This window comes from Humulus lupulus, chromosome 6 (assembly GCF_963169125.1).
Source record: "Humulus lupulus chromosome 6, drHumLupu1.1, whole genome shotgun sequence".
Taxonomy (NCBI): domain Eukaryota; kingdom Viridiplantae; phylum Streptophyta; class Magnoliopsida; order Rosales; family Cannabaceae; genus Humulus; species Humulus lupulus.
The window spans coordinates 12,874,808-12,897,934 of record NC_084798.1 but is presented as its reverse complement, the minus strand read 5'-3'; the positions used below and the strand labels follow the sequence as shown (position 1 = coordinate 12,897,934).

The following is a 23,127-nucleotide window of genomic DNA, read 5'->3' as shown; positions in this document are numbered from 1 at the left end:
AAGATTAATCTTTAAGTGATTCTTTCTAACACTCCTACTGTATTCCTTGGCTCTCTTATCCATTTTCATGCCTTAATGGCTCAAATATCATCATAGGTCAAGGCTCCATCTATTCTTAACTGAAAACATAAGGGCTAAAACATTAGCTATAACATAAACATAACCATAATAAACATAAACACTTACATTGGCAGTTAGATTCGGAGCTTGTGCGTGTGTATCAAGGAGAACTTTAGGAACTGTTTGGCTCTGACACCAACTGTATTGACCCAACTATTTCTAAGACCTTAGACCATTGAAACTACTAGACATAGCTATTATTTTGGGAAACATACATTATAAATAACATAACTTTATTTGAAAATCCAAAATATTGTACCAATACAAGATAAGATAAAAATATAAAATAAAATGTGGTATGGTATGGGATCCCATTATTTATAAAACATAAAATATAAACTTTAATTTTTTAAATACTAAATGCGGAAATACATAAAGACATAAAACTTAAAAACAACGTCATCCTCGATTTTGATAGTCATGCAGTCCATTCAATCCATTCATCCTCAACACACAAGCCAAGCTACCATGAATCTTTTCGCCCTCCATAATTATTTTCCTGCATCAAGCTAAAAAATAAAAGAATGAGCCTAATGCCCAGCAACGAAAATCTACTAACAACTTACATCATAAATCATAAACATAAGACTATAAAAAAAAACATATAACGTACAGGACTACAATATTAATGGCCATTAACTCATTAACATGGCATGTGAAAAACCATCTAGGTCCTCTGTTTACCAATCGAGGTAGGTTAGATCACATGGTAATATATGATAACCCATCTAGGTCCTCTGTCTACTAATAGAGGTATGGTAAATCATAACTCTAAACCATGAAAATGATGAAAATTCTTAGGGCTTGCTATCTAAGCAAGTCAAATGCCCAAGCTACTATAAAACATATTCTTGGGCCTTGCTAACTAAGCAACTAATATGCCCAAGGACTACAATATATATCTCATATCATAACATAAACATATCATAACATAAACCTAACATAAACATATTACAACGTCAACATATCAACACATAAACTCTATCCTATTTTCCTTACCAAAAACGGGGATATTTGAGAACAAGAACGGGATTGGAACACTCCTAAAAACCAACAGCAAAACTGTAAGTATTTCTAAAAATGAAGAAGAAAAGATAGCTAAACCATCAAGAAGAAACTTACCGAAAAGAACCTTAAGTTTCAAGAAACTTAAATACCTAACCAAGAATCATAAACAAGAGTTAGGATCTGAAAAGAAAGTAAAAAAAAAACTAAAGAACCATAAAGAATCGAACTTAAGGATAACAATACCTTGAATGATCTTATGAATAGATCTAAACCTCGATACCAAAATCTCATTATATCTCACTTCCCAAGTGTTTAGAAAAGCTTAGAATGATAAAGCTTTTAACTCAAAACCCAAGTGTTTCTCTCTATAGTAACACTAGCAACTTGGAGGCTCTGAGGACTGCTTGAAGAATGAAGAAAATGGCTTAGTACTAGGTCCTATTATAGAGTTCAAGAAGTGAAACTAACCCCTTTTAATTTGAATAAATAAATGAATATAAAATGAAAAGATTTGAATTTTCATTCAACAGACACCCAGAACTCGGTCAAAATCTTTCATAGGCAGGACTAATTGGTTAAGGTTATTTTTAAATTTAAAAATCCTCAAGATTCAAAAATACACTCCCAGAGGCGATATATCGCCTACACTTGGCGATATATCGGCTGGACCATTTTCTCGAGCGCCGTTCAAATGTTCGTGCAAAGTCGACGTGTTTTTCGTATCTTCCATAGGTGATATATCAACCCCTATAGCTGCGATATATCGGAATACGGGGATATATCAAACACATATTTGCACTTTTTCAGCATATTTTGAATTGATAAAACAGCTTTGACTAAGTCTAAACTTGATCCTAACAGTTTCTGGAAGATTCTAGAGCTTCTAGATCTTTCTTTTACTTAAACTATTCATAAAAAAATACTTAAATCCTTAATAAACATGATTATGACAAGTGTTATGATCTTAATAATTCTATCTAAACCTTAGGTTATAATAAATAATATTTCTAGGACCAGCAATATTAATCAAACCTTATGTTATAATTAATATTCTTAAACTATAGGTTAAACTTATAAAATCCATAACTGTTGCTATGAGTTTCCAACTAAGTCCCAGCTTGAACCAAAATCCACGGAAACTATCATACTACAAACTACTACTAACTACTACTACTACTACTACTACTTTCTAGCTAGCTAAGTAAATATTCTGCGACACTACAATGGAAGCAGATTAGTTGTCCTTTTTAATGTTGATTCGAGCTTGAACATAGAGCGCTCAATTTCAGTTAGAGAATACAAATTTCATTCTGTAATTAAATTTATAGAGTACTGTTTTTTAGAGGATCCTCTTACCCATTGCCAATCATTTTGGTTATGAGATTTGGCAAATGGACATCAAAATGACTTTTCTGAATAGCCACCATTGGTGAAAGTATCTTTATGGTACATCTAGAGGGTTTCATAGAACAAGGCAAATAACAAAAGGTTTTCCAACTACAAAGGTCCATTTATGGACTTACGAAAGCATCCAGATTATGGAACATAACATCTGACGAAGGTGTTAAATCTTATGGTTTTGATCAAAATATCGATGAGCCTTGTGTATACAAGAAAATCAACAAGGACAAAGTGGTATTTTGAGGTTTGTATGTAGATGATATATTACTCATTGGGAATTATATGAATAAATTATGTGACGTAAAAGTCTGGCTAGCCAAAAAATTCTGAAAGAAACATTTGGGAGAGGCAAGCTACGTTCTTGGGATACAATTAATTCTCGACTGCAAGAAGATGTCTTTGGCACTGTCTTAAGCATCTTATATAGATAAATACTTACAAAGTATGTGATGCAGAACTCCAATAGGGGAAACCTCCCATCTCGTCATGATGTTCACCTCTCCAAGAACCATTGTCCTTAGACACCCCAAAAGGAAGAGGAAATGAGATAGATACCATATTCTGCCACAGTAGGAAGCTTAATGTATGCAATGTTATGTACCAAACCTCACATTTTCTATATGGTGGGTATAGTCAGTAGGTACCAGTCAAATCCAAGATTCAATCACTGGACAACAGCCAAATACATGGTCAAGTATCTTAGTAGAACGAGAGACTGTATACTATTATATTTCGAAGGGAATTTTACTCCAATCGGATATACAGATTCTGACTTGCAATCCGACAAGGATTCTAGGAAATCTATGTCTAGATGTGTGTTTCAAACATGGGGGTGGAGCAATTATATGGAGGAATATAAAGAAATCTTGCATTTCTGACTCTACCATTGTAGCAAAATACATTGCTGCAAGCGAAGTAGCTAAGCAAGTTGTATGGCTTAGGAAGTTTTTGGGTGATTTGGAAATTTTTGTAGACACGGATAAACTAATTGAACTCTACTGTGACAACGGTGGAGCGGTTGCCAACTCAATAGAACACAGAATCCATAAGAGAGCCAAGCATATAGAGCGTATGTACCATCTCATAAGAGAGATAGTACATAGAGGGGATGTAATCTTTTAGAAGATTGAATCTGCAAAGAACCATGTTGAAACCTTTACGAAGACACTGCCTACTATGAGTTTTGATAGTCATTCCTTAGATTTAGGATTACACGACATGTCTCATCTGCTTTAGGCCAAGTGGGAGATTGTTGGGATTTATGTCCTTAAAGCATCTTTCAGTGTAAAAAATTACTGTTAATTAAATAAAGCTAATATTTTGCATGCATATTTGTATTTAAATATACATGCCATTTATGTTGAAGATCCAATATTATTGACGTGGTCTTGAATTAGGTATATGTACAAATATACATATATATATACAAGAGGATTTAATTCAAGATAATAATATAAAAATTATCTATAATCGCTAAATAAAGTGGGAACTTTATTTAATAAAGATTATGAGTACGGTCTATCTTCTGTTTAAGATAAAACAGTTTATCCAGACTGTTAAGTGTAGCTACACAAAAAGATAGATGTATTGTATATAATATAGATTGTATCGAGTAAGGTTCAATATTCAAATGACCGAATTCTTAATATCTTGGAGTCATAGAACTAAAAGTGGCTGGGAATATACTTCACAGATATGGACTCTACTCATTACTTAAATGAAAGCAGATTAGTTGTTCCATTTAGTGTTGATTCAGGGCTTTAAAATAGAGCGCTCAATTTCTTTTAGAGAAAGAAATTTCATTCTGTAATTAAATTTACAGAACAATGTTAATTAGAGGATCAACGGAACTAATTGATAAAAACATAATTAAGACCTAGCTCTAATTATGAACAACTCGCAGGGGAATCAATGGAGGGTTTTGTAGTTATAGCTTCTATTAATATAAGATTATAGATATGACAGTTCAACTATGAATTTCTAAAGGAATATTTCATAGTTAACAAATAAATAATGGAACTAAGAGTTAGTGAAATTAATTAAATGATTGGATTTTATTACTACGGGTCCATACTGTCCCCGTACTAGCTCGATAACACAGAGATAGGATTTTTGTATTAAAAGGAAATATATATAAAAATAATAAATTATTATTTTTAATCTCACAAATTAATATTATTTGTAAAGAAATATTTTAAAAATTATTTATGAGATAATATTTAATGGCAAATAAAATTATATTAATAATTTTGTGAAATTAATTTTTTTTTATAGAAAATTAATTTAATCGTATTTAATTTTGTCCTATAATTGTACACTACATAAAATAATATCATAAAAGCCTAAAAAATAACATTTTATAGAGATAAAATACCATAAGGCCCACACCCCTATAGTTGGCACCAACCACAGTCGAAATGGATTGTGGCCCATGCATAGGCCCAATGTGATTAGGGCTAGGTCTTCTGTTGAATGTTACATTAATAGAATATAACATTATGAGAAAAATACATCAGATGTAATTTCACGATATATTTTCTAAGAAAGAAAAATAGAGAACTTTTTTTAATATGTATTGTGAGAAGAAAACTATCTCATGTGTTGAGATTCAAAAGTGTGTTCTTGTGTATCCTACCAAATAGTATAGACATCCACCTGTCTCATTCTCTTTGTGAGAGCCATGTTATGGAAGATGGTGGGTTAGTAGGCTAAGACGCTATTTGTATTTTTCTTTTTATTGAGATTCATGTCGCATGGTTGTGGTTCCTAGAGTGATTTGATCCCATGATTTAATAATTGTTATTATTGCATTGAAATATTATCTCATGATTCCGATAAAAATAATTGATTATGTGGAGAAGTTGGCGTATTTATATATAGTAGAAATCGTAAGGCTACACTGGGTGGTTACATCCATTGTATCTGATCAAGATGGACGATTTACTTTGACATTTTGGAGGAGAATGCAGCAAGGGGTAGGAAATAGATGGGAAAAGAGAGCGAACAATACAAACCCTATAGGACATGCTAAGGGCGTTCGTGTTCGATTTTCAGAGATCATGGAACAATAAACTTCCATTGATAGAGTTTGTTTACAGCAACAATTATGATGATTTAATCAAAATGGGTCCGTACGAGGCATTATACATAAGAAAGTGGCGATCATTGATTCATTGGCATAAAGCCGGTGAGAGAAAACTGTTGGGATTGGATGAGGCTGACTAGGTTACCAAAGACGGTTGTTAGATACAACAATGATTATAAACTTTAGTGGATCGACATCGCAAGTACGTGATCCTACGGAGGAGACTGCTAGAATTTGAGACAGGGGACATTGTGTAGTTGAAGATGTCTCCTTTTCATGGAGCTATACGGTTCGGGAACAAAGGGAAACTCAACCCACAGTCCATATGACCTTTCAAGATTCTTGAAATAATTGGGGAGGTAGCATACTGATTAGCTCTTCCACGAGCGTTATCACGAGTGCATGACATGTTTCACATGTCAATGTTAAGAAATTATGTGAAGGATCCCAAACATATACTAAGTTATGAGCAGCTGAGTGTAGATCCTCAACTCTGCTACGAAGAGAAAACAATAACAATTCTAGATAGGAAGGATAAAACGTTGAGAAATAAGGCAGTGCCCTTAGTGAAGGTGCAATGGTGTAACCACATGGATAAAGAAGAAACATGGGAGACAGAGGCGAAGATGAAGGACATCTACCCTCATTTGTTTTGAGTTTCGCGGATGAAACTTCTATAAATTGTAGGTATTGCAACGGCTCACTTCTCAGGCACCGGCTAGTGCAAGGACGGGAGCCTCGATATTTTGTAATGAATAATATTTTGATAAATAATATATATTTATACTTGGGAATCATATTTCATTTTAATAGAATTATCCTATGTGTAAAAAGTGTGGTTTGTGGGTAAACCACCAATTTCGGTCTTGTACCAAACCGAAATTTCTAAGTGGGTTAAATCTCAGATAATTAATAATGAAGATGAAAATATTTATTCTCAGCATAGGAATATTATGGATGCTATGAGAGAATTTTTTTTTAAATAAAATTCTTAGGCATGATTTGTAATTTGTATTTTGAAAGAAAATGCTTATTTGGCCTTCTTGGGATAAATAAATTGAAAATGGTTTCTAGAAATATTATGAGGGGACTTTAATGACATTTAGGGTGGCTATATTTACAATTTTATCATGTTTTAGTAGGCTTTAGGTTTATACAACCCTTTGACCATATTACAATGTGATGCATGTACTCTAAAAACCACATTACGATTTGATGATCCAAATTGCATAGGATTATAAGTTGTAGATAACTTTTTTGGGGTGGAAACTATAAGTTGTCTCTAGAATAGTATTTCTTGGTGTTGTTGCTGATAAGATTACTCAGTCTTTATTCTGACTACTATACGGTTACAGAGATTGTTCTATATATCTGTTTTACTGAGGAATCTTTTGCGCCCAGGTTCTATTTTGAATATTGTTTATTGGGCAAGACAACAAGTTTTCCTAGACGCTTATACATTATTGAATATTATTTTTAGGACTCAGTCATACTAGAACCCTAATTCTAGTTATATTTTTTAATGATGTTGTTATAACCAAAACTTGGTTGTCTTTATTGATGTTATTTGTGTTGGGTTGTTCATACTAAGCGTTTTCGCTTGGCTAGTTGTTTTATGTTGTAGGTAAGCATAAAGGCAAGGCAGAGTAGTGAGTGATGGAGTCTGCATTGCGGAAATGTACATGTGTCACTATCGTGGGGAATCTACACTTTTGAAAAATATATCTTACTTTTATAAGAACATATTTTTGCGCTATGTATTTTGAATGTTTTGAACATTATAATGTTGTAATAATTTTTTATGTATGCGCATACTTCCAAGCTAAACTTTAATCCCTTTCTAAAAGTTTTTTCTATGAATTTTTTAGTCCTTTTCAGGTTAAAATTATTATTATTCCACATTATTAATCTTGTAAATTATTTGGGTTGTTACAGATGAGGCCTTCATCTGGCCTCTCTGGTGTATCGATCTCTTCCTTTTCTCGAATTTCCTCCGAATCCATGACCTTTGAATATTGTTATAACTTCCCCTTGCACCTCTAGGGTTCATTCATAAGCTTGTGGCAAGGCTGGTCCCTTCTCTGGTCTCGGGTTCTCCTTTCTAACTTACTTTCCCAGGTGCCCCCCGCATATGAGCCCCTTAATTTCCACTTTCAAGTGGGTACACTCTGCCATGGTGTCGCCTATATCCTTGTGGTACTGGGAAAATTTTCTATGGTCCCTTTGGGATCAGTCCTTCTTCATCAGGGGATGTCTCTTGAATGGGACTGAATTTTTGTTCATGAGGATGATGTGTGTCTTGGAAATCGTTAGGTCCGTATAGAAGGTATACGACACATGCCTTGGTTCACCTTCGTGTTTATGCATCCTCTACTAGTCAATTTTTGGCTCTTCGTAGGCTCTTTTATTTTTTGCATTGTTCGAGCCATCATGGGGAGAGGGTTTAGATAGGGGCTCACCCATTCCTGCTTTGAGGTTCTCATGGCCATCTTTTACTCGGATATACTTATGTGCTCTCTCATAGAATTTGTCAAAGTCCACGACCTCGCTCTTAAGCATATTGTCCCGTTACTTGCTTCCTAGACGTACTGCGGTCATGATGGCCATCTTGAGTTCTGTTCTAGTAAGGCTTCCTACCTTGGCTGCCTTCATGTTTAACCTATAGATATAACTTTTTAGGCTTTCACTTTCACCCTGCTTTATGTTAGCGAGGTTGATATCCGACATAGCATAGTCACAAACTGCGTAATGCTGCTAGAGAAATCCATCAGAATATAGCTGCCATGACTTGATAGTTCCTAACCTTAGCCTCTTGAACCATTTATATGAAGCTACTTTTAGCATAACAATGAAACAGTAGCACCTTAGTCTATTTTTGACCCTTCTCAGTTTCATTAAATCGTTGAAGGCGTCTAGGAGGAACATAGGGTCCATATTGCCCTTGTAAAGGGTCATGTGAGATTGTTTTAATTTGATAGGGAGTCCCTCGACCTAAACTTCTATTTTGAAGGGTAACTCGTAGTCGAACTCGTAATCATCCACGTGCCCCCAGACACAGTGACTATCTTGCTCTGAAGGCTCTTCATTTCAATGTCTAGTTCTTGTCTCCTTTTATTCAAGGAGTCTCTGAGGTTATAATGGTCGACTTTTCCTTTCCCTGTGTCCTTTCGAGGAGCCAGAGGGTGTCTTCTTTATGTTTGACCTTCTTTTGTTGAGCTTATCTCTTAGGTCAGAGGGTGCTTCCCCAGATTTAACATTAACTTCGTTCCTTCGATTAGCATCGTCCCTCCACCTTTGGACCTGAGTTTACGTCGTTGGCATGGAGCCCTCGCACTACAAGAAAAAATGCTTTTAATAACACCGAAAATGTGTTATCAAAACATATGATAACACTTTCTGATGTGTTAAGACCGACTATGTTATCGTAGGTCAGGGTACTTTACATAACACTTTATCAGTGTTATACAGATATGTTATTGTACTGTCAACGATAACACAGAAATTACATAACACTTTTTTTGTGTTATACTACACTTTAGTATAACACATTTTTTGTGTTATACTACACTTTAGTATAACACATGTGTTATATTAGCTTAGAGAAACATAATCTTTTTTTACTTACACAAAACTAAAAAAACAAATATGAAAGTTAAAGCCAAATAAGGTAACATAAATAGATTTTTATTAATTACTCACATGTAATTACAATATTTAGTCTACTAGTCTAGACTTAAAAAATCATATTACAACATAATTTATGCCCAATTTAGATTCCTTTATCACTAAGTACAAAACAAAAAATGTATACAAAAATTAGTGGAATACATTCTTCCATTCTAAAAGCCTCAACTACAAATGTTGTCAAGAATTGCTCCAAAGAAATCATCTCAATATACCTGCACATGGTAAAAAAAAAAGTCCTTTTATTTTCACCCTCGTCATCAAATAATAATATCAAGATTGCCAAACAGATGCATACAAAAATATCCTCTCCTGGACATGGAAATCAGATATCAATAGCAGATAGTAATACTGAGGAATATAGACTCGTTGATATGAAACAAGAGATTTATTTTCAATTTTTCATTGATATATAATGTATGGCTGATGTTACATGTATATATCCATGTATATTATATAGATCAAATGGTACCTAAAAAAAAAATCAGTTGCTCCATTTCTGCAATTGTTTCAGTTCTTAATTTGTTTGGTTACTGCCCACCCTTGTTATTATACGTTAGGTACTTAATTTATTCTTTACTTATTCTGTTCTTTTTTTTTCTTTTGGATTAGTATTAGTTTTGGATTTGGAGTATAACATTTTTCAAATATTTCAGAGCAGTGGAATATCAAAATTATCACATGCCTAAGTGGATAAATTTGGTATTTGAATTAATCTTTTTAATATGTTTTCTAAATTACATAGCCAAAACACATGGTAAAAGTATCAAACTCAATCAAATCATATCAATCAAACATGATACAAGTACCATAAATATCAATTAATCTCTAGGAAGATAACAACTGGAAATATAAAAGCAGAAAAATAATCTAAAATAAAAATTAGGAAAGAAGAAGCAAAGCTTACCCTCATTCGCTTCTCTAGCTGCAGACGCCAGGTCAATTCTTCAACTTGCTTTTCCAGCTTATTTTTGGCAGCCTGAAGGGCACCGGTTTCCTTAGCAGCCTACAAAAGATGGGATGATATCAAAATATATTAAAAAACATAAAATTATTGTCAATACATGAACGGGCATGAGTTCTAGGTCTAAAATCAGGAAGAAGAAGAAAATAATTTTGGCAAGAGAATTTTGCAAATTGTAACCTCAAACAATTTCATAAAACAATAGAACAAGCATGACATCAACAAATAACACTAGAATAGATCTAAATGATGATGAGAAAACCTTAGAAAGGAAAAAAGAAATAATAAAAAAGAATAACCATTTTGAGCTCTGCGTGCAAGTTTTCCTCTCCAAGCACATTGTGTGGTCACTGCTGCTTTCTTTATCCTCAAATAACGGCAGCGATTTAAGTATTTCCGGTATTGATTCTGACATAGTCCATAGACAAGAATAAGTTAGCATTGACAATATAGAAAATGGAAATACAAACCACTATCTTTCAATTTAATACTTCTAAAAGTAAAAAATAATCAGTCATATCCTATAACATGTCATGCACCCATAAATTCAGTTGGCATATTGCTCAAATTTCAGTTGAAATAGCTCTTTATAGCAACTGTATATCAATTACACATGATATCTTTACTTGGATAATAATAGCAGCCCTTGTCTGCTTCCGGAACTTAAGGTCACTACGAGCAGCCATCCCACGTATACATGTTTGAATTAAAACAGCTGAAGAGTACAACTTTTGGTATGCATTCTTAGAAAGACACATACGATAATGTGTCTGGATTTTAATAGAAGCAGCCTCCCTTCTCTTGCAGTCATACTGATAGCGTGCAACTTGTCCTGCCATAGATCCAAAGAAACAAAACATTAGTCATATAAAATTTTGTATCAATGGATAATAGTCTATGCTCAATGGTCTCATGGCCTGGAAAGTGACTTTCACGAACAAGAACAAGTGGAAACTATTGTTTACCTCTACAAAAGGCTTGAATCTGAATGGAAGAAACCCGTAACAAGATAAAGCTTTTCTGAGCAAGATAACATCGAACTTTCCTCTGTATGACACCTGCTGATCTTCCTAAGACCTCACTTCGACAAGCATCCAATTCTTCCATCTGGCCAGCTCTGAGAAACACTTTGGTTTTACCAATCTGTCATTGAAATAGTTAAAACACAAACAGATCAGGAAAATTTTCCATTACAGGTAGCTTCTAACCTTAGAAGTAGAATAAGATTAGTTTATAAAATTCTAGAACCTTTGAAGTATAGCAAAAGTCAACATGGAATTATCAAAAGCTGAAGTATGTGACAATTAATTATTTGAAAGAATGTGTATGTATGAATTGCTATTCTGAATACTTGTGGGTGCAAGAAAGCCAACATGCTCTAATACCCTTCTTAATTTTTGTGAATTGAAGGGGCCCAAGGTAGAACAATTTATATGCCTCACCAACTGATTGAAGTTGAATAAATCCCCTCAAAAAAAAAAGACCACTCTATACTCAGCAGGGAGGGTAGGGAGTTAAGCAAATCAATAACTAAGTCAAACTTCAAAAATAAACTCTCAAATTATTTCAATATTTGACAGATCATAGATATGTCAGCTTCAAGATAAATGTTACAGAAAACACAGTTTAATAAAATTTTACAAATAAGACTCGTACTTGTTATAAATCCATACTAATAAAGTTCCCAGATTTTTTTTTTTTAAAAAATGAACTTGTATAAATATATAAAAAAATACAGGTCTGATAGAAGATCAGATTGAAGAAAATTACAACAAGAAACTCCAGTCTCTAGCAAACTCAGTCAGCAAATAAAAACATTTTTGACTCTTTCACATTGAATAACCAAATAACTACCCAATATCAAACTATATCCAATATTTTCCCGGACAATCCCATATAACTTTATATCATTGAATATCCAAATAACTACCCAATATCAAATAAAGTTCTCCGATTAAGATGCATCATATTCAGTAATGTAATAGTCTAAATCATATGGCCTGAAACAACAAAGAAATTACATGTCTTAGAATCCTCATAACAGCAAAAGCACTTGTATATTAAAGATATAAAGCCTCAAGGACCAAAGTTGGAAAGATCATAATTGATTTTAACACAAGTATGCCAAGAAACATGTTTCATAATATGTGTATATATATATAAAGACAGCAACCAACCTTCTCAATGAGATCAAGAACATCTTGATTGTCAATAAACTCTATATAACTCCAGTCAATTTCTTCTTTTGTATATTCTTCTTGCTCCATCTTGAAAACATGCTGTCAAATAGTAATTCAAGTAAGCCAAAAAAAAATTAGCAGATTCACTAAAACCAAAAGAAGATAAATCTTCTCAAACCTGATTAAAATGTTGCTGTAGTTTTTCATTTGTCAAATTGATACAGAATTGCTCAAAACTGCCGAACCAGATAACATAAGAATAAGCAAAACACTCGAGATGAAATCAAATGCTAGCAGTAAAATCTAAGTGAAAGTGAGAGCTGAGCCATAACCCAAAGGGTTCCCTAAAGAGAAAAGAATGTGTTTTCACGAGAGTAAACCATACAAAGAAAAGAGGTACAGCATCACCTCTATTACCAAAAGACAGCCCTGGCAATAACATTTTCCCAATGGCTTATTTGCACAAGTAAAACCACTCAGCATATAATCAAGAATATTAACAAAGGAATCAATTTTGTTATACCACAAAACAGAAATTCTGCCTAATTAAACAACTCTACCACCTGGAACACAGTGATTTAGTGCAGTCCTCTCTAAATAACAAAAACAAAAGGCGTCCCGGTTAAGCACCTGTTTGTCTTGAAACTCTCAAATCCATAAATATCTAGAACCCCAATCAAGTTCTTCGAATCAGGATCTTGACCAATAGAGTTATTGATCTTGTTCACAAGCCTGGGGAATTCAAAGTTCACAGTATGAACAAACAATCAAAATAAATGCAGCTTATTATTTTCATTCTTCATGAGTGTATTGACAATTTGACATTACCAAACAAACAATCTTGAATAAAAAAATTTAGCCAGAGCATCTCTACTGAGAGCTGCAGAATTTGGATCCAAACACTTTGTTATGGTCTCATCACGGGTCACAATCACACGTTTCCATAAAGAGTCCTCAAGAGACTTCTCATTGCACCTAACAAACGTTGCAGAATGAACTATTAGCATTCATCTATCCATGAATATCCAAAAGTGCATTTTAGAAAATAGTATAAAATAATGATCCCACATGAAAAGCTCAGCTGCTGTTTTGAGATGGAACCGTGATTTCTCATCCTTGGGTTCAGAGGAATCTGATTCTGTCCCCTTGGAAAAGTCGATATTCCTTAAGTGGAGTATTGCGGCCACTACTCGGAATATTGCACCCTGGAAACATTCACAGTTGATGTTCTCCCAGTATTACAAGAGAAGAGAAACTTACTGGGCATAGGTCATTTGTAATTTCATCGTATGAAATTCTAGATTTCTGATGTATAACCTGCGAATTAATCATTTCACAAATTAGTTTTACAATTAATCATCGTATGAAGTTAAAGCATGAAAATGACAGTTTATGTATATATATGTGTATATATATATAATATATTATATATATTTAAAAAAAATGTCAATGAAAAGGTAATATGCTCATTTACTATTCATATTAATGAGAATTTAAAATTTTCAAATGGCTTTTCTACATAACTCAAGGTTCCAGCCATTCTGCATACTAAACCATACAACTCTGTACTACACAACTATATAAACCATTAGCATAAAAGATAGCAAAATTTTAGGGAATCATATGCCAGCAATGTAATCTAAAGAAATCTCATCCAGCAGATATTCTTAACACAACTGAATAGACATACCAAAAATCCAACAGCCTACCTAACATGTTTGAGTTCATCCCAAGACGAGCCCGCATAATGCAAGAAGAGTAATTATTAACCCAAGAAAACTCAAAGCATATATGGGGTAAATTATGAGAGAGAGGGGTGGACAAAGGGAAGAGTGGAAGAGAGAGTTATCCTTTAAATGATCACAATAGTAAAACCGTACCTCTTCTTTTGCCTGGCAACACCACAGTTCTAATTCAGCCAAACCAGACTTCACATATTCCCCATTGCTGAAAGTGCAACACTCTCGACGTAGAAGGCTGCCACAGCATCAGTGAACAATGCATTCTGAAGTTAATACAGTTGCTTTTAATTGAAACCAAACACGTATATGAAAAAATGGAAACAGTGAAATACCTATTAAAGAGTTGCACATTGATATACGTAAAAAATAATCAGAAAATGCATATTGACATTCACCATGGTATGGCAATGGTAATTATTTTAAAATCAATTCTCATATAGTCATATCCTACAAAGGGTCATCTACACATGTGATGCAAATTGTGACAAAATATCAGATCACAATACAAAGATATGAGGAACCAATTTATAAGGGTTTTAATATCCTGCAAATATAAATAGCCTAATTGTCAACAAACCCATTTCAGGAGGTCAATATACATATAATATAAAAGAAAATTGGTAATATTATCAATCAAAATTATTTTCTAATATGTCAACTATATTCACCAAGGCAATACGTCTTAGAAAATCTTATTCTTTTTTTTTTAATCACACCTGAAACAACTAGCATTTCCATCTTTGAATTTATCATGGACATGAATTTAGAGCTACCTTGTTGTTGGGCGCGATGATGGTTCGGGATGAAGTAGCCATAGACAAAATCCAGCTTCCTTGGGATTTTCCGAAAGAAAATTTGGAGGAAGGATCCTATGGCGCAAATCTGACATAGCTGTGGCAAGTGTGATATCCGAATCAAAATGACCAAGTAACTGAAAGAAACAACCCAAATTAACCCATAAGATTTTTCAGCCAATCCCCACATTCACAAACACATGTAATCTCCTATCACCATTAGGCTCCATGGGCTGACCGTCAGAGAAGTTCAGCTCCCTACAAATTTAGCATAAAAATACAGCATGAGAAAGGTAAAGTTTGCATTAACTGAAAATGAATTATCCAATAAAGAAAAAGATAGGGATGAAATGAGAGTGGAATCAGTGGATGACCATAAAAATCTGAAAACAAAAAACATAGAGGAAGCTGTAATAATTTGTTCAATTTTCAAGGCCCCATTTGTAGATAACAGTTCATTACTTTGAACGCTATGACAGTTGCATTTAATGCCTACAATATAATACCACTAAGGCCTACATGTTTGAAACATATATTCCATGAAAACATGAGAGATTAGTCAGGCCATAAATCAAATCCAGCTTGCCCGACATGTAGGTACAGTCCCTACAAGTTGTACTGAGGGCCATGCTAAAATCAAACACCATTCTCTATAAAGTCACAACCACTTCAACACTAAATTCCACAATCCTACATATATTAGCATACCGATCATCGTGCCATTTATCACACTCTTCTACATAAAGTAAACCCACTTCTATACTAAATTCCACCTGGAAAAAGTGCATTTATATGATCGAAAAATACTTTTCCAAGTAAAAATAACAAATCCCAGAAAACTCTCCTTAAAATTCACCCTCGATTAAAACCACCTCATATAAAACCAGACCAAAAAGATAAAATTCTGGCGCACTAACAAGAAACAATCATTGGGACATGTTTCACAGCCTCCTATACTATCCAACACATCTATAAATTAAGGCCATGTTTACTTCAACTATAATAAACTATGACAACCTGAAAATATAATTAGTATCTCAATTAACTCTTCTAATTATATATCCCAAACACTACAAAAAACTTCATACAATAAATAAAAGAAGTCTATAAAAAGGCACCTACATGCTGTTATATATACAATATAACGGATTATACATGGCTATTCGCTATATTTATTTTGAAGCAAAACCAACGTACCAGTTTATACGAAGCAAAACCCCTCTACAAGATAAGGCATTTTAAGGAAACATTAGGGAGAAACTACCAAGTTATTTCTAACATGATAAACCACTAACCCAGTTAATATGTGAGGTTTATGATTAAATAAGAATCCAACAACAGGATATAGGGGGAGACTAAAAAAACTAGAAACATCTACCAACACTTCTGATACATCTCTCATCATTTGAAAATCAACCTGGGTCGTTAACAAAGGATAGTGATAATCTAAAACTCGAGTCACCCCTGGCCATGCTCTGGTAAAATTACTTGGCTGGACCACACCAAGAATCTGCTTCATTTAGTCCTTTGAAGTTATAACAAGCAATCCTAAAGTGCCAATGAGAATATACTTGATAATGGGCTTTTCGGTCATAATAATAGTTACCCAGCCAACATAAGGTAAGAACCCTACAGCTCTGCCCATGATATGGTGCTGCTAAAGCCAGAGCTGGCCATGAGCATACAATAGCCTGTCATCCCCATAATTATTATCTCCTTTTGTTAGGATATCAACTTCTCCAGTATCCTTTCGTTCGTGAACCTTGATGACACGATGCACAATTGGAATTTCACGGCCATCAACATTAAAAACAACAATCTCCCCGGCACTAATAGGTTCCTTACTCATGTGTAAGAACAATATATCCCCCCTCTTGAAGCCCGGTTCCATGCTTCCAGACAGAACAACTACAACAGGTGACTCACTGCCGGTCATGCACATCAATGCCTTCCATATTATAAGCGCAGAAGTAACGATCAAGCCAAGACTGACGGTCTGAGTGAGGAGCTGGCGGATCTGAATGGACTTGATTGAGTCAATAGATTCGCCAATCCAACCCATTTTTCTTCGGAAAATTTTCTCCGCTTTCCATGGCTATTCGCTATATTGATGAAGAAAAGTACCCTTACCCGGAAAGAAATCACACACAAACCCACCAAGCTAATAAAATTAAGAATTAAATCTCACATGCATATATAGCACAAGAACCAAATACTACCATAGAGCTATATAATTCGAAATTTTCATTGAACTAATTCACCTAGAGTAAAAGCATTGGAATCCAAAACTGACTTAACAATTAAGCTAATAACATATAAGAGGAAAGAGAATAAGAGAACATCAAACTAATTAAAGCAAAAAAGCTATGAAATCTTCACACGTGCAACTACGAATTAATCTTTTCAATCAAAGAAAGAACCCATTAGAAAAGTCATCATCATACAATTGATCAAAAGTTAAAACCATTGCATGTAATAACAATACAGCAGGATCGTAATGATGCTAATAATGATAATTAGATATAAATAAAGCATGATTATTAAACTTTAGCATGAATGAAATAAAAAGAACCCCCAAAAATAAGAAGAAAGAAATACATACGGACAATGATTCACAGATTGATATACACACATATATAATTATACATATATATACATATATAGAGAGACAGAAAGAGAGAAGGGGGGGAGAGGGGAATATAGAGAAAAAGGCATGTAGAGTGAGATAGAGATACTTACCTAAAGATGGAGAGAGAAGAAAAGGTGAGACTGACAAAGAAATCCTGGGCGTACGATTAGAGGGACAGGAGATCCTGAGCCGTTGGATCAGAAGCTTGAGAAATTCCCAACTGAAAATGCAGTCGAAGAGAGAGTGAGAGAAAGAAAAGAGTTATTATCAATGGAGAAGATGACCGACAAACACTCCAAATTGAATATTTTTCTTCTTTCTCTTTAAAATTTCAAAAATGAGTATTGAGAAAATGGATTGACATCAAGGGATTGACATCGGAGACACCGTGGCCGAAGAAGAAAACGAGTGGCCGAAGCCAGGGGATTGACTTCTTCTTCTGAAAACGAAAAAGGAATTAGTCTGAAAAAACATAACTTTTACAACTGGCGGGCACCCAAAATAAATTACCGCCTCTTTTTTCACATATATGTATATATAATAATACTTTTTAATTAGTATTATATTCATGTGTCATGGAAATGGGTATGTGGTGTAGTGTCGTAACGCTTTGTGTAGTGCACCAATAATTTTTTTTTAGATTATTAAAATTTTGTGATTTATTTTATTTAAATGTTAAGTGTGATGAATTGTTTTATTTAAATGTTGTTTATTTTATTTAGTTGTTGTTTGTTTTATTTGATTGTTTGTTATTTTATTTAATTGTTAGAATTATTTGGTATAATCTTTTTGAAGTTAAACTTGTTAATTGTTTGTTTGGTTATTTATTTTAATATGTGAATAATTGTGTAACATGTTTATTTTACTATTAGTGTTACATTTTAAATAAGTGTGACAATTGATGTGATTATGTGAGATTTGGTTGAATGCACTAAGGTGCATGGTAGATAGTGATGCACCCTAGTAATTTAGTGTGTGCTAGTGCATGGTAGCATGGTACACGTGTAGATTTTCTACACACTTTTTCCTTTATTAGATTTATTTTAGTTAATTAACATGATGAAAAAAAAAATAAAAAAAAAGGGAAATGAAGATGCTTGGACGTGTGAACCAAAATGGGAAAGGAAGATTGAGATTTCTATTGTATTTGAGTCAATTCTAGTTATCATCTTATTTCCATAATTTTTTTAAAATAGAATAAATTAAAAAAAAAAAGGTGATAATGTTATTTTGGGAAAGGAAGTGATCATCTTTTATTTTTCCACCTATTGTGATATAATTAAATAAATATGAATTAAGACAAATTTTGGAAGAGAATAGAAAAGTTACCTTTTTTTCTTTTATTGAGTCATTATGGGAAAATTAGGATATAGAGGGAATGGGAAAAATGGAAGAGCATTATGCTCTTGGGGCTGCCAAATTATAGAGAGAAGAGAGAGAGAGAGAGAGGGCGTGACCTAGAGAGAGAAGAAGAAGAAGAAGAAGAAGAAAAAGGGTTCAAGCTAGGGTAAGGTTTTTGGTTGTTTTCCTTAAGATTAATCTAGTATTTTGATTGGGTTGTCTCTAACCTTGTTCATCTTCTTCTCCATCTTGATTATTCAAAATATACAACCCCTAGGGTTTGAGCAAGGAGGTTATTGGATTCTTGATTGGATTGGACTCTTGATTTTCTATCAAGAAGAGATATTGAAATCCCTCCCTAAATTTTGTGATTTTTGGTTTTGATTGATAGATTATTAGAGGGATTATGGTTAAAGGGGATTTATGTTTTGGGTAGGAAAAATGGGTACTTTGTGTTCTTGATATCTTGTTGATAATAAGTTGTTTGATTTGCATGAAGGGTATTATGGTTTGATGTATAAAAGGGTTTTGATGTTGATTTTCTATGTATAATGATTAGTGGTAATTATGAATGCAAATATGGGGTTTCGGCCTAGACATACCTAAGGATCATCTTGATATTTTGTTTGATGTTGTATGATTTTCAATATATTAGATCCATGTTTTAGGACCTATGTAATTTGGGTAAAATGATAATTAGAAATCTTGCTATTTGGATCCATGAAATTTTGATAGGATGCATGTGATATTGTGAATAAATAAATTATAAGATGCATGAAAATAATGATAGAAACATGTTAGGTTAATATAAAGGCATATGTGAATATGGTGTTTATGAATTAATGTATGTTATTGTTATTGTTAGTGTTTTGTTGGATTTCATTTGTAGACTCAATGGAATAGAAAAAAAATGGGATTTTATAAGATTGCGTGTGAATATGTTAGTAATATTCTTATAATTATGTATATAATAAGAGTATGATGAGATTTTGGACATGTATGATTTTATGTGAAATTTTTTGGATAAAAGATGAATTTCATGAGAAATTAAGCTTGCTGATTTTTGTAAGTAATTGGGTAAAAGTTTGATAAAAAAATGATTTGCATGCATAAGTAATGTCCTTGATGTTATGTTAATTTTATGGAATTAAAAATGGTATTTTAAGTCCCAATAAAATGATATTTTACCTAAATAAATACCTACAGAATTTTTATTGAATTTTTAGAAATATAGGAGTTTTTAAATTGAATATGGTGATTTTTAAAGATAAAAATGGTTGCTGGACTTTTTGTAAAAAAAAATGTGAAGTGTGTTTCACTAAAATGAATTTGATGAGTTTTTTAAACAAAATTATTATCCTAAGTTATGGTAATATTAAAAATAGCATTTTAATATGATATGAATGCATATTTTGATAAGTTATGATTTTTCTTTATTTTGATTGAGAAAAATATTTAGATTCAATTTATTTGTGATTTTTAAAGAAATTAAATAGTGGCTGAAAGTTTAGTTTAAAGGATTAAAAATGATTATTTAATTGTCACATATGGATTTATATTACATAAAACTAAGTCTTAAATAATTTAAATAAAAATACATTTTTCTCACACTTAAAGATATATTTTTCTCACATCATTTATGTAACACAATTAACCAATGTTAAAATTTATTTTTCTAAAGAAACATATGAATCGTAGGTATTTTTATTAATTCCAAGCTTTTTGTTACTTCTTTGTAATTTGAGAATAATAAATGAAATTGTCACATATTTTTTTTTAAGCTAAATCAAATTATTTTATAAAATAAAATTAATGTTTTGAGAAATTTAATCAACCTAGAAATTTTAAGAAAAATAAAGCATGTTATATGTCTATTAATTTTAAAACGATAAAAGTAATAAATGTTGAATTATCGTTTTTAAAACGTCTCAATTACGCAATGTTCTCACGTATGCATGTTACATGCAAATCCACTTTTATGTCCAAAATTATGTTTATTATTCAACTATGTGGTTTCTTTAGAAAGATCATGCATGTAAAATAGGTAAAATGAGCATTATTCTTTTATGGCTTTATGTGTAGTTAAGAATAATTGCATGTTATGTATAACTATTATTATGTGTGCATGGCCCATGCACACATGAGTTGTATGGAAGGGCAAAATAGTAATTTTATGAACCTAAGAAATGTTGTTTTGGTTATGGTATAGGCTCGTTGAGAGGTTGTGAAATTTCTTAGCTCGGACCTGAGGTAAGGAAGTTAGATAGATTCTATGATTTTATGCTATGAATGGTAAGACTGTTGGGTGAATGAATTATTATGAATTATGAATGCCATAATGTGATGATATGTTGGCTTGTATGAATATGATATGTTTTTGAATGGATGTTAGCGTGATGAACGCGACACATCAAATGGGTTACTAAGGATATAAAGACGTAACCCGAGTTACTAAGGATATAAAGACGTAACTCCTAGGGCGGACGCGCCGAGGTTATTCAAGGACCAGAGACTCTTGTTTACCTCATAGGGTGACATGGACAACTAGCGGGCCATGCTCATCATGTATGCTGTATGAATGTGCTATGATGATATGTTACGATTACGTTATGATATGCTATGATGATATATGTTACGATTACGTTATGATATGCAATGATGATATGTTACGATTACGTTATGATATGCAATGATGATATGTTACAATAATGTTATTATATGCCATCATGTGTTAGATGAACGTTAGTGTTCGTATTTGTTGTATCTTTACTTGCTTATTGTTTGTACTTCCTTACTAGGCTTTTAGCTCACCCCCTTACTTTCCCTTCCAGGTAGCAAATAGGATTTCTCTGTGGCACGCGTGGTGACGTGAGGAGTTCTATCGTCGTAGGGTGTATGGCGTGGGGTATCCTATGGACGGAATAAACGATCACTTTATGATGCCATTTTAATTATGTTATGTTTTAAGAGACTTTCTAAATTATCACTGGGACTTAATTATTTAATATTGTTTCTTTTGAACTTTGCATAAAAACTCATATTTTCTTTTTAAACTAATGGGCCCAACTTGCATTGTTTTAAGCAAGTCCCCACTGAGACCTTTATAAAAAGTGGTTTTCTTTATGGACCAACGATATGTGAATGTTTTAATAAGTACTAGTCTAGGGCGTTCTTTACACTTTGACCGCGCGGGTGTTGCTTGTGGAATGTCGAGTCTTCCCGTCGACCATGGGAACAGTGGTTTCCCTTTGCCTCTGCCCTTTCTCCTTATGCTTGGGAATGGGCATATTTGACTACTGTTGCAGCAGGTCGTTAAATCCATCTTGCGGTTCTCTAGTGTGGTCTCTAGGCTTTGATGTTTCTTGTACAACTCGCGTATCTTACCCACTTAAAAATGGGTTCGGGAGCTTGAGCTCACTGAGTGTACCTAGGGACTCTTGTTCGGCCTATGGGTGGAAGGACCAGGGTCCTGGTTGCCTGAACACGATGTTGTACCTAGGCAACCAGCGGGGACGGCTAACGGTGCTGGAGGATCCCCATTGGGTTGGACGACCGAGGATGACACTTCTCTTTCCCCTCTGGAGGCTAGGTTTCCCTCTTGTGCACCTCTGTTCCAAGGTGGCGAAGGGACTCTCATGGAGGCCCTCAGTTGGTCTCCATCAATGTGGACCTCCACTTCTTGCAACTCTCCTAAGTGTCTTGATCGCCTTGGCATTTTCTCTTGTCGGAAACAATGGAAGGATATTATATTTATACTTGTCCTTCCCAAACACAGCGCCAAACTGTTGATGGTAATAACTCGTCAACAACGTTAGGTCGGAAAACTCAAAGGTTAGTATGAAAAAACTTAGAAAGAACTTTGTTGACGCAATTTTTTGCTAACGAGGGATTAAGAAATCCTATTAGAGATATTAAACTTGCTAATAAACCGTAATTATAAAATCACAAAGTTTTAAGGTGGTTCAGTGTTAAAATCCACCTAGTCCACTAGTCACTCTTATTCTTGTTTATGAACTCTTGAAAACAAAAATTATGTCAATTTCAATAGAGTTTTACCACACAAGATGGCAGTCCCTTTTACAGTCAAATTCTCTTGTATAATAGGGAATTGTGATGCACAATATTGGGTAACCATACAATAAATGGTAACATACAGAACTGGGTAACTTCCCAAATAAA

General features: G+C 33.5%; 1 protein-coding gene, 1 long non-coding RNA gene and 1 pseudogene across 3 annotated transcripts; 1 reads left to right on the top strand and 2 right to left on the bottom strand.

Moving 5' to 3' along the window:
* Positions 1-9,282: 9,282 nt before the first annotated feature.
* Positions 9,283-13,293, bottom strand: LOC133781690 (myosin-6-like). 2 transcript variants are annotated; one of them, XM_062220755.1, is made up of 9 exons: positions 13,271-13,293; positions 13,063-13,174; positions 12,621-12,679; positions 12,440-12,541; positions 11,228-11,405; positions 10,889-11,094; positions 10,562-10,670; positions 10,206-10,304; positions 9,283-9,513 (listed from the first exon to the last, which is right to left on the bottom strand). In XM_062220755.1, exons 4-8 carry the CDS (start codon positions 12,527-12,529, stop codon positions 10,297-10,299), a joined length of 591 nt encoding a protein of 196 aa, XP_062076739.1. In that variant the 5' UTR covers positions 12,530-12,541; positions 12,621-12,679; positions 13,063-13,174; positions 13,271-13,293; the 3' UTR covers positions 9,283-9,513; positions 10,206-10,296. The 2 variants fall into 2 exon arrangements, with proteins under 2 accessions (XP_062076739.1, XP_062076740.1); XM_062220756.1 differs by lacking the exons at positions 12,621-12,679; positions 13,271-13,293 and having other exon boundaries at positions 13,073-13,174.
* A 1,050-nt stretch (positions 13,294-14,343) lies between these two features.
* On the bottom strand, positions 14,344-17,660 carry LOC133781691 (uncharacterized; annotated as a pseudogene).
* Positions 17,661-18,909: 1,249 nt separating this feature from the next.
* Positions 18,910-22,109, top strand: LOC133783811 (uncharacterized). The gene is made up of 3 exons (XR_009870971.1): positions 18,910-19,114; positions 21,158-21,198; positions 21,780-22,109. It is a non-coding gene; the product is annotated as an uncharacterized LOC133783811 (long non-coding RNA).
* The last annotated feature ends 1,018 nt before the right edge of the window (positions 22,110-23,127 follow it).